The sequence below is a fragment of the Polistes fuscatus genome, unplaced genomic scaffold, assembly GCF_010416935.1.
Source record: "Polistes fuscatus isolate 324 unplaced genomic scaffold, CU_Pfus_HIC Scaffold1, whole genome shotgun sequence".
Taxonomy (NCBI): Eukaryota; Metazoa; Arthropoda; class Insecta; order Hymenoptera; family Vespidae; genus Polistes; species Polistes fuscatus.
The window spans coordinates 17,514,917-17,527,408 of record NW_025112997.1 but is presented as its reverse complement, the minus strand read 5'-3'; the positions used below and the strand labels follow the sequence as shown (position 1 = coordinate 17,527,408).

Here is a 12,492-nt window from a genome sequence, read left to right as displayed (position 1 = left end):
AAATAAGAAAAACATAGGTAAGAGGTCGTTTTCCATAAGATCAGAGAGAGAGAGAGAGAGAATGCGATGGCGTGGGCGGCTCGATAAGAGAATAAGAGGATTGTTATTCTCGTTGGTGGTGACTCGACTCGGAAGTGTATAGAGGGAGAGGATCTAGTGCGCCTGCGTTGAGCGTCGAATTTTGAGGAAGCCATGGGGCGGCCGGCGCGCCATACGAACGACGACGGGTCGCGCACTACGAGTAGGGCGCTGGTCGGCTCCGAAACGCCGAACAGGAGGAACAACGAGCACGAGGAAGCGAACGGACGTGCAAAAGACTAAGTTATTAGTCCGAATTAGTATTAAGCCCGAGTTCTTGTTGAGCGACCGAAATACAGGATATACTCTCGTACATTTTGTTGTGTCCATCGATCGAAAATCAAAGGATTACAGTAGAAGAGATCGACAATGTCTTCGGCCGTCGCGAAAACCTCAAAATACACGTACCGTTCAACCGGCGGTGCAGGCTCTGCCGATGTCAGCATCGAATACAGCGCCGACCTGAGCGCTCTCTCCAGACTCGAGGTAGGTTCTCATTCCCGTCCTATCACCTGTGAAAACATTCTATTAGATATTCTTAGAGCCCATCTCTTCGCGCCATAACCTGGCCTGGACTAGACGAAAGAAACGAAAAAAAAAAAAAACACGAAATTCAAAGATATATAGTGTCTTCGGCGAGTAAGCAAAGTGAGGAGTGATCCGAATGGAATGGCAGTGATGCGCGCAAGTTCAGTGACCATAAGGACCATCTTAGTGCCAATAGAAAGTGTTTAACTCGAGCTATTCGAACGCTAACCTATCGAAATAGTTGTACGTATTTACGTTCGCCGGCAATCAATGGCCGATCGATCTTATTATTTCATTCCAATTCGATCCCGACGAATTCTTTTTTTTTTCCCGTCCGTTCGTGAAAAGACGCAATACGATATAGAATAGTTTTCCTCGAATTATCTAAATGCCCAGCAAAAACCTCCTCATCGCGATTTTCCTTCGTTACGTAAAGCGTACTCTGATTTCGAGCGAATAAAAAGCGAGTCAAAAGAAGATCAACCCTCATTACAGGACTTCGTTCTTTCTCATTTCAGGACAAGATTCGTCTACTGCAGGATGATCTGGAGTCCGAGAGAGAGCTGCGTCAGAGGGTAAGTCTGATGGAAAGGGGAAAAAAAAAGAAAGAAAATAAAAAAGGAGAGAGAATTTTTTCTTACGAAAAAAGACAAATTCTTTTCGGACCCCGATTTTTGTGACCCTCTAGAGCGAGATAGAGAAAAATGTAAGACCACGGTCCATCGGTCCGAAAGCCGCAATGAGGGGACAAGGGGGCTGGGGGAGCGACAGGATGTCGAAATGTCCAGCTCTACAGTCCGATCTATTTTTGGGGATGCGCGGCTCTCGAAACGTTCCGACATTCCTTCGAAGTATGTTGCCGACGCGGATCTGCCGCTTTGCGCGAAGAATAACTTTCGTTGGTTGGTGCGATCTTAAAAATAACGATCGTGGATAATAATACGATTTCAAAAATTCCAACTTTCTTCGGACGGATCTCAAAATAAATGAATCTTTTTTTATTTAAGAACAATATCCATCCTCAAATAATCACCGGAATAAACAATTTCTTTAGACGTCGATTTAATCATTGACTCGTACTACTGCCAAATATTTCCTCGACATTTCGAATATCTAGAAGATTCCCCGATAAGATATTTCTCTCGTCGATTATTTTTATTAATATTATCGCAATTGCAATATTCGTTGATCTTTTTTTCTTTTTCTTATTATATCTAACGTTTACGTCTCGAACAAGATCGCGAGAAAAAACGTATCGCGTGATTCTCCGGTAGCGATAAACGCCTCATTTGTAACATGAATAAAGTTCCCGATATAGAGTGACTCTGTCCGAAATTAGATCGTTCTATTCGCGGTGAATAGAAACCTGACGTCAAGCTTGCACCGGAATAATCAAACCGCGCAAAGTTACGATCAACTTTGTTTCCTTTTTCATAAAAATCTCTTTCGATTCGATGTATCGTGCTTTACGATCTTCGTTATTAACGTAAGAATAAATATCATTGATTTTGTTTACGCAGATCGAACGCGAGCGCGCTGATTTGAGCGTGCAAGTCATCCAATTATCCGAACGTCTCGAAGAGGCCGAGGGAGGTGCCGAATCCCAGGTAAGTTTTCGATCCTCCTATTCTTGGTATGATTTCGAAGGAAGGTGGAAGAGAGCCTATGATGTATCACTTGCTGCTCTCGTCGTAGTTTGAAATCAACAAGAAAAGGGACACGGAACTAGCCAAGTTGCGCAAACTTTTGGAGGATGTTCATCTCGAGAGCGAAGAAACTGCTCATCTTTTGCGAAAGAAACATCAAGAGGTCGTCGTCGACTTCCAAGATCAAATCGATCAGCTTTCGAAAGCTCGCGCCAGGTTGGTGAAATTCTTCTTAGGATAAATACAAAATATAAAAATATCAAAGGGTGAGAAATAGGGAGAGAGAGAACCGTATCTCCGTCTGCTACTGAATCAGGATATTCATAATCTATTTATAGCTTATCTCCGCGCGGACGAAAGTACATAGATGTATGTATACGTTTGAAAATTTGCACGGATTATGCTTGCGATATTGGCCCTAGTCCAAGCTGCAGAGTTACTCGCACCTGAAATACACGAAGACTCGCTACCTCGGCAATTCTAAACATAGTTACCTTGCCTCGTAATACTCGAGGCGTCCGAGTCGACTCTATCCACTCTCTCGCCGTCAGCTTTTTCTCCGACTAAACACAACGACGATGACGTATTTACGAAAAACTTGTCATCGTTACGTAGGGAACGGTCTAGTTCCTCCTTTGAGAAAATATAATTGGAAATACGACCATTATAAAAGTACTCTTCTGAAAAATAAAAGCAGGAAATCGTGTCGTTCCACCTGTTAGCGAGGTCGAGAGGGAAAAAGAGACATTAACGCGATGGACCTTGTTAAAATAGCGCCACTTCGTCTCTCTCTCTCGCTCTCTCTCTCTCTCAACACTCTCTTACTCTCTTTCCCTTTTGCCTCGCACGTATACACACACGGCTTATGACTATTTTTACCCGTGCGACTCGCGCGGTAATACTCAAGCCCACATTGCCGCGCCATATTAGTACACGCGACTAGCTCGAATCCCCACTATACTCGGAATCGAGAAAACGACACCTTACACCCTCTATTATGTGCTTTACGAGAAGAAACGAGATAAAATATTCTCGAGATTTCCATTTGAAAAGAGTGCCAAGTGTCGCGAGAGAATACATGATCGATGTCTACCGATGTCATGGCGTCCACTCTGGCTTTTGCTTCGCGTTCGGCCCATTCACCGCTACTCTCTCTCTCCCTCTCTCTCTACTCTTACTTTACCCATCAATCGTGTTATATTTTCGTTACGATGGCACTTCTTATTCCACTCTACTGCTACTTAAGACCAATTTTTAATCGAAACCATGAACGAATAGAAGGTGCTTTTGTTTTCTTTTCGATATTGGTTCGCGATCGATCGACTTATCGCCTAAATATTGCAGGGCTGACAAGGAAAAGTCGAAATTCCAGCAGGAAGTATACGAATTACTTGCCCAGCTGGATAATGTCACGAAAGAGAAGTTGATGTCTTTCAAGACAGTGGAGAAACTCGAAGTTCATATATCGGAGTTGAACGTGAAAATCGAGGAACTGAATCGTACTATCGTTGACATCACTAGTCATAAGACTCGCCTTTCACAGGAGAACATCGAATTGACGAAAGAAGTGCAGGACTTAAAAGTAAGATAGGATTGAAAACAGGAAGAAAATAGAATCACCGACTGTACGCAAATTTTCTTAAACTCGTTATTGAATTTTCTTTTTAGGTAAACATCGAAAACGTGACTTATTTGAAGACCCAAATCGTCGGACAACTCGAGGACTCTCGTCGCCGTCTCGAAGATGAAGAACGCCGTCGTTCATTGGTCGAAGCATCTTTACACCAGGTCTATTATCAGTCCCTAACCAATATCGATCATTTTTCTGACATAAAACGTAAAAATATAAATTGAAAAATGTTCGCGGAACAGGTCGAGGTGGAGTTGGAATCCGTTCGGGTTCAATTGGAAGAAGAATCTGAAGCACGATTGGACATCGAACGTCAATTGGTCAAGTCTAATGGCGAAGTCTCCGTATGGAGATCGAAATACGAGACTGAAGCTAATGCTCGAGCGGAAGAGGTGCAATATTTATTATTGTCGGATATAGTCTTTCGAACGATCAACGATATTTTTCTTTTTAACGATCGATTCTATTCGTTACTCCTAGGTCGAAGAATTACGTCGCAAGTATGCCGCTCGTATCCAAGAACAAGAAGAACAGATCGAAACTCTTCTCGTGAAAATTAACAATCTCGAGAAACAAAAATCTCGTCTTCAGTCCGAAGTAGAGGTTCTCATCATCGATCTCGAAAAGGTAAGAATCATTTATCTTTGCATCTATATTCGATTTCGATCAATTCGATTGAACTAATATTTGATTTCAGGCCAATGGAACTGCCCGGGAATTGCAAAAACGCGTCGAACATTTGGAGAAGATACAGATCGAATTGAAATCTCGTCTCGATGAGACTGTGGCTATGTACGAGCAAAGTCAACGCGATTTACGTAACAAACAACAGGAATTACAACGTACGAATGCTGAACTCGACAAGACCCGCGAGATCAAAGAACAACTGATTCGCGAAAACAAGAAATTGGGTGGTAAGTTGATAAATAAGAGTAACGATAACAACATAAGCTAGCATTTTATATATATATATATATATATTTGAAAATGTGCATCAATGAATTTGTTTATAGATGATCTCGGCGATGCCAAGAATCAGTTAGCTGACATGAACCGTAGACTGCATGAATTGGAATTGGAACTTCGTCGTTTAGAAAATGAACGCGAAGAACTTGCTGCTGCTTATAAGGAAGCTGAAGCAGTTAGTAACTTTAATCCCGTCTCTTACTAAATTTCCTATCAATTCTCTTATCTCTATTTTCGTTCACCTTCAATCGCGATCTCCAAATTGGATTTTGATGCAAAAAGCTCAATTTCAGGGTCGCAAGATAGAAGAACAACGTTCGCAGAGACTATCAGCCGAGTTGAGCCAACTCCGTCACGAGTATGAGCGTCGTATTGCAGAAAAGGACGAAGAAATTGAAATTATTCGGTAAGTAGTTGCTTTGTAAAATGTTCTCTTTTTCTTTTTAATCTTTAAATCTAATGAGAGTTCAATTTTTACTATTAACATTAAATCTTATAGTCCTTTTATGTTGCGTGAATTTTATAACCCTTTTCGTGTGTAAGGCTTAAGACTTTTCAACCCACCCATATATTTTTATATTATATTTTTTCTATAATTTTTTTGTTAACAAAACTCTACGAAATTTATTTTCCCATCTGAAACGACTTCCTACAACTGCGTAGAATTTCAAAAAAATCGGATTTCTGTCAACAGAGCTTTCCCCTTGTTGATTTATTTACGAAATAAAACAATATATCCAGTAATTTATTCGCACGTGAATGAAACCTATCGATATTCGTTACCTTTTTACTTGCTGTGAATAATATATATAGAAATGAGTATGTTCGTCGATTTAATAAATAATCACGCGACTAAAGTTCGTAAATATGTGAAATACGCGCCACTACTTTTCGATTAACTCATAGTACGCATGCATAGACAATTAGTAAACAACAATGTATATGCTTTTAATTAATTGTACATATCACATCCTGTTATTTATAAAATACGATCAAATTGAAGAACGACTACTATATCGACCCAATTACTATTTATACTCAATCTATTTGTATGAAACGTACAAAGTGTCGGTGACCGCGAAAATCGAACCGCTATCGAACGATCGATCACATCTATTGGCTCCTACAATCAACATATTACAATAGGATGGCGCTTAGTAATGTGTGTGTGTGTAAAGACCTCTTTTAGTTGAAACGATTAAGTTAAATGATTTTATTTTCATCGATTAAAATGAAATTTATAAAAGTGGAAGATTTGTTGAATTAAAATAATACGTCGTCGAGAATTGAAACGACTATCGTTTTTCACCAAGAAGAATAAAAAGATAATGAGAAGCTAATGAGAACATAACGCTAATAAATGACAACGTCGGTTGACACCTACGCAGACCCAGCCTAATAATAAAACTAGTCGCGATCCAATCGTTATTAAAAGGTGACGATTGCCTGTTCTCAATGTGGCAATTACAAAAGAAAATTTTGCAAAAGATGCCGTCATAGCTTCGGCCTAATTATCATTAGATAGCTCAACGAAAATGCTCGGTAGTATTAGTCATACTTTCGGATCGTATTAAAAAGGATCTCGTCGAGCACAAGGAAACTTAGAACGAGATCGATAGCGTTGGGCGTTTGGAAGCTAGAAAGAAAAGCCGAATAGACAAAATGGCGGGTTACATGCCGCCTAATCAAGTGCCACTCGAGCCAAAATGGCATCACTGGCCAACATACGTGTACGATAAGAATTATGGATACGGTATGAATTATTATCAGCCAATGTTGGATTATATCGATCGAAGGAAAGAAACGCAAGAGAGATCGAGATCGGCGTTAGGTCGATTGGAAGGAAATGGAAGGAGAGTTCAGTTTCCCGACTTACCTTGGTCCGATGGCAGATTTTTGTGGGAGGATCAAAAATTACAAACCTACGACAAGGAAAGTTTGATAAAACGAGCGATCGACGCCGAGGATCTAGCGAGAGATCATCTATCTCGCTTCAAGGTATGAAACGAAAAGAATTGAAAAGAAAAACAAAATAGGTCTTTTTCATTTCAGATCAAGTTGAAAGAACCTAACGTATAAATAACGAAGGAAATGCGTTTTCCTCGCTAAAGAAAACACGGATCGGGCGAGCCACTTGACCTTTTCGCTTGCTAAATTTAGTACAGCGGAAGTGATTGTCTTGAGCGGGCGAGTGTAGCTAAGATCAAAAACGAAAACGAAAAAGAAAGATGAATGCTTAGCTCGTCGCATCTTTCTCTTTCTCCCTCTCTTTTCTCTCTTTTCCTGTCGATCAAAAGATTTTTCAACGATAACCCTTAACCCTGTAGCTGCTCGGTAACAAGGACGACTAGCAATAAAAATATCGCGAAAGCGCGTCAAACGTTTTGTTGGCAGTCTATTATTTGGAGCGTTTCTCTTCATCTTCGTCTCCCGGTGAGCCGTTTGCCAAGTCGCTCGAGCGATGGAAAAAAATCCATCTCGCGTCACCCAGACCCGATCGAAAGTAGTCAGTCGTGCTACGGTAGTCGTGCAACTCGAGACTTTCGGTCTATAACTACTACATTTCTAAGTTTAGAGAGAGAGAAAGAGAGAAAAAGAAAAGTAACTGGCTCTGGTTAGGCTCCTTTGAACAAAGATAAACTGTCTTGCGCGAGCGTGGAATTTGAAGAAATAAAATCTTCCAAAGATTAACAAGACTTCCTCTTTTCACGTTTGAAGATAGCAAAACGAACGGACTTTAGCCTGGCGAAGACTATACACGCCAGTCGAGTGACGCAGAACATCCTCAATCGAGCTTCTCCGTTTTGGCTGGGCGAACGTGGGAAAAATACGTGCGTATCGAGAGACGCGGAACTGAAAGCTTTAGCCGACCTCAAGATGCAAGCTCTAAAGGATATTCAGATGTTGAAAGAAGTTCAAAGCGCTATGGATCGCGGCAAGAGTTATCGCGGCAAATCCGCGAGAGCTATCGAGTTTCAACTTAGAACCGAGGCTCTGAAAAATCTCAGCGAGAGTCGCGAACTCGCCGATATTCGAAAATATCGAATAGAAACGGGTTGTGCCTCCGCGGATGAGATAGATCGCCACAAACTGATAGAGAAAAGGTCCAAATTGATTTTCGACGAGGGTAAACTGACGGAACCTCTCGATATTCTTAGCGAGGAGCTACGAGGATACGAGAAGAAATCGAGCAATTATTTCCTGGACAAGAGGTATCGAGACACTCGGAAGCGGATTCGACAAGAATTTGCCTATCGCGAACGTGACCCTATATTGGATTATAAATATTTTAACCGTTTCTGGTACACGAACCGCTAAACGACAGCATTTGTGTGTTAAAAATACCTAAATGTTCATACAAGGGTAAACTTGAATAAAATATGAAACTTCGATATAGCCTCGATCGATTAATCTGTTACTGCTTTCAAATTTATTCACAATTCCTTTCGATTATTCTAACTACCTTACACCTCCTAGCTTCCCACGAAATCAACTTTATCCCCGAAACAATCAGTCACTTTTTTGCTTGACGCTTGACGCTTTATGCTTTGTAAATTTTTCGCTAAAAATCAATATTATTCGATATATTATCATGATCTATGACATTAACTTAGCAAACAGACCAGCATTGAAATCGAGCAATTGAATGCTCGCGTCGTTGAAGCGGAAACGAAGCTGAAGACCGAAGTACAGCGAGTAAAGAAGAAGCTCCAGATTCATATTACCGAGTTGGAACTTTCTCTCGACGTTGCCAATAAAAATAACATCGATTTGCAGAAAACTATAAAGAAACAATCTCTAACCCTTACCGTACGTATTTTCAATCGGTAAAAGCCTCAAGTTCGTAGGGAAACTTTGACCGATCATCCATTTGTTATTCCTCAGGAACTCCAAGCCCATTACGACGAAGTTCAGCGTCAACTGCAAGTAACCTTGGATCAGTTGGGCATCAGCCAGAGACGTCTCCAGTCGTTGACGGCCGAGCTCGAGGAAGTTCGCGGCAATTACGAATCCGTGAGTACTATTTGTTACAACGGAAGATGGTATTATCGATCATTCGATCGAACTAAGGAACAAATTTATAATGAAATCGATGATTAACGTAACATTAATATTTGTCAAGGCCCTCCGCGCAAAGAGAACCGTCGAGCAGCAGTACGAAGAGTCGGTTAGCCGTATTAACGAATTGACGACTATCAACGTGAACATAGCTTCGTCCAAGGCTAAGCTCGAACAAGAATTAACAACCTTGGCCGGCGATTACGAAGAAGTTACCAAGGAGTTGCGAGTCAGCGACGAAAGATATCAACGCGTGCAGAACGAGTTGAAGCATACCGTGGAGATTCTTCACGAGGAACAAGAACGTATTGTGAAGATCGAGGCGATCAAGAAATCGCTTGAAATCGAAGTGAAGAATTTGTCGGTGAGATTGGAGGAAGTCGAGGCTAACGCGATCGTTGGCGGAAAACGCATAATCAGCAAGCTAGAAGCAAGGGTAAGAAAACGACGGTGTTAACTTGGAATGCTAATTAAATCGATATTTTTCCATTTGCACTAATCGAACGCAAACTTATGTAGATTCGCGACCTGGAACTCGAATTGGACGAAGAGAAACGTAGACACTCGGAAACCGTGAAGATTTTGCGAAAGAAGGAACGAAACATCAAGGAAGTGATGATCCAAGTGGAAGAAGATTCGAAGAACATCGCTTTGTTGCAAGAATCGTTGGACAAGGCGAATCAAAAAGTGTGCATCTATAAGAGACAACTCCAAGAGCAAGAGGGCATGTCCCAGCAAAGCGTGACCAGGGTCCGCCGATTCCAAAGAGAGCTCGAAGCAGCCGAGGATCGCGCCGACACCGCCGAAAGCAATTTGACTTTGATTCGTGCCAAACACCGCAGCTTCGTTACCACCTCGACCGTCCCCGGTTCCCAGGTCTACCTTGTCCAGGAGACGAGGCAGGAGCTGTAATAACTTTCTTACAAAGATCATCGCCACCCTTATTATCATTTCGAACGCCACGTCGTCCTCCTTTTAAACGTACGTATCCTGCTGTCCTAAGTTTCCCACGTTTAGGTAACCTTAACGTTAACAATAGGTTTCTTTTCAGAGTCATCATTCTAATCCTACGACGATAAAATAGTAGCAGAAGCAACAACGGCAAAAGCAGCAGGACGAACGATTCAAAGACGGGAGGACCGAAAGAGTTTTCGACGGGTAAATCATTAAAAAGCCATCGTACGCGAAAGTACGTTGCTATTAATTATAAAGGAACGACCCGTCGTAAATTCGTCGTACACATAATATATATATACATTATGTATATATTATATGTACATTATACATATATATATCCAATCCAACGAAATTTCCACTTCCTCTCGTGAACGAAAAGAATAAGAAATACGGGACACTTTAATCGAATCAAAGCAAATGATCAAAATATAACAACAAATAGATTCTAACCAAAATAAAAAAAGCTTACTGCAGGTGCACAAATAAAAATATAAAACGTTGTAAAGAAAAATTGAGGATAAATAAACGGCATTAATTATTATTATTCTTATCCTATCAATGATGTGGCTATTATTAATCGCGTAATGAAAATAAACATAAGAGAGAGTGAGAAAGCGAGACACGACCGAGGTTCCGTCGTGCCGCGCTATTCGCGATTATCGCACATGTATTTAAATGGATAACGTTAATTCTATGCTATTATTACACATATAGGTATTATTGTCCGTACACACAAATCTCGCTATACGACATACACAATAACCTGTGTCAATATTAATTTAATAAATAAATTCAAAGTCGTAAGTACAAAAGCTCGTTGAGTCCTCTCTTTTCTCTCCTAGCGTATCCTTTTTTATGGTGTAAGGATATATCATAAAGAGATTGCATCAATCAATAAGCTGTTAAAAGTAAACTCCATTTATTCAAGCCAATTAAGTATTTCCCATAGACCTCTCGGTGGCAACCTTTTTTTTATTTATCTAGTAGAGTCTATTGAGACGTTCAACGTTTACGAGATCCTTTTAATATTAATCATTCATTTTGTCTTTTCTTCCTTTCTTTTTTTCATTTAAATAAGATTACGACTTATTAAAATATAGATAGTAATACGCTCGTGAGAAAAAATAGTAAAATTTGTAAAAATCGAAAACGTTAAACGTTGTAGAAGGATTACATCGCATCTTTGCGAATTACAAATCGATAATAGTGATAAACAATCAGCGTTATCGGGTTGTGTATATTATATATTATTTAACAGTACCACAAGAGACTCATCCACGTTACACCAGCCACGTTCCGTACAACAAGAAATTATTTGTAGTACTTTGAATACATCGCACAATTCTATGCGAGAATCGCAATATCACGAGGTAGCCTCGTCGATGATCGCGAGTGATCGCAATCCTGATATGATGAAGATAGTTTTACCGAACGTCCCAAAGTTACTTAAGAATTCTTACCAATCGTATACGGCGCACCACGTTAGACAACTAAATTCTTCTTTAGTCTTCGCAGAGCAATCGTCATTTTTTATGTTTACGTGTATGTATATGTGTACGTGCATGTATATATGTATGTATATGTGTGTATATGAGTAGACTCGAATGAACCCTTTCGCTACGGCATGCCTGCATGTACCCTTACTCAAAGTTATTTTGACAATGCTTTGTAGAATGAATTTTTTTGAAAATGATACATCGACGATCGCATAATCAGTAAATCAATTATATCTTTGTCAAGATTAGCCGCCATTAGTAACAAAAGGGTTACTCGATAGGTCTTACACATTCACCCGAGTAATGAATTATTCACTGTGTCGTTCTCACAGAGGAGCAGTCTTTTTATAAAATACTTACACTTTTGTAAGATCAAAATCTAATCGCTTAATGCTTTCTCCTCGAGTAAAATCTATCAACAAATAGGATTATTCGAAGAAGACATGCGTAAAAATGATGATGACGATGATGATAATAATAATGCAAACGTGGCATGTGATCGCTACGGACCTATCTATTCGTATCTGTAAGTGTATGCTTGCATGTATGTACACATATATGCAGTGCTTTATTTGTAAAAATAAAGAAAAGGTGCCGGAACGGCGTTTCGGCGCGTTACAACACCACAAAAAAAGCACTGCATATATGTATCTTACAGGGAATAAAAAACAACATCACTCGTAGATCCAACCATCCATTACGAAAATTACAAGGGTTCGTTCTATCGGTGCGCAATTGATCGAATAACATTTACATCGTTATTTACAGGATTATTATACACATTGGAAAGAAATAAAAAAGAAAATAAATATTTTTAACAAAGTGGTAGGAAATATGGTTAGACGCAATTATATAGTAACGCGCTTAAAATTAATTATGCTACGTTCGAATATAATGACGTAATATATTATAAAAGCAGAAGAATCAGAAAATTCGTTTGCTTTTCCTTTCGAAATTCTTTCGCTTATAAATCTGCTCGTAATATGAGGTACTTTCGCAAGAAAAAAAATAAAACGAATAAAAGATCACGTTTGAACCATTGTTAGGCAAGTTAATTGTAAGAAATATTAATATCTTTCACCAGTATCCTTATATATAATTTAAATTGTTACATATTTTTTCGAAGATAACG

The 12,492-nt window shown here is 39.8% G+C and overlaps 2 protein-coding genes across 2 annotated transcripts; both read left to right on the top strand.

Moving 5' to 3' along the window:
- Positions 1-202: 202 nt before the first annotated feature.
- Positions 203-10,676, top strand: LOC122518190 (paramyosin, long form-like). Its single transcript, XM_043636946.1, has 16 exons — positions 203-564; positions 1,125-1,181; positions 2,127-2,213; positions 2,302-2,468; positions 3,597-3,834; positions 3,921-4,040; positions 4,125-4,274; positions 4,363-4,509; positions 4,580-4,796; positions 4,896-5,023; positions 5,142-5,254; positions 8,463-8,658; positions 8,734-8,862; positions 8,972-9,343; positions 9,427-9,888; positions 9,959-10,676. Exons 1-15 carry the CDS (start codon positions 448-450, stop codon positions 9,817-9,819), a joined length of 2,631 nt encoding a protein of 876 aa, XP_043492881.1. The 5' UTR covers positions 203-447; the 3' UTR covers positions 9,820-9,888; positions 9,959-10,676.
- LOC122518211 (paramyosin, short form-like) lies at positions 5,591-8,244 on the top strand. Its single transcript, XM_043636990.1, has 2 exons — positions 5,591-6,846; positions 7,567-8,244. The coding sequence occupies exons 1-2, from the start codon at positions 6,511-6,513 to the stop codon at positions 8,164-8,166; spliced, it is 936 nt and encodes a 311-aa protein (XP_043492925.1). The 5' UTR covers positions 5,591-6,510; the 3' UTR covers positions 8,167-8,244.
- Positions 10,677-12,492: the final 1,816 nt, after the last annotated feature.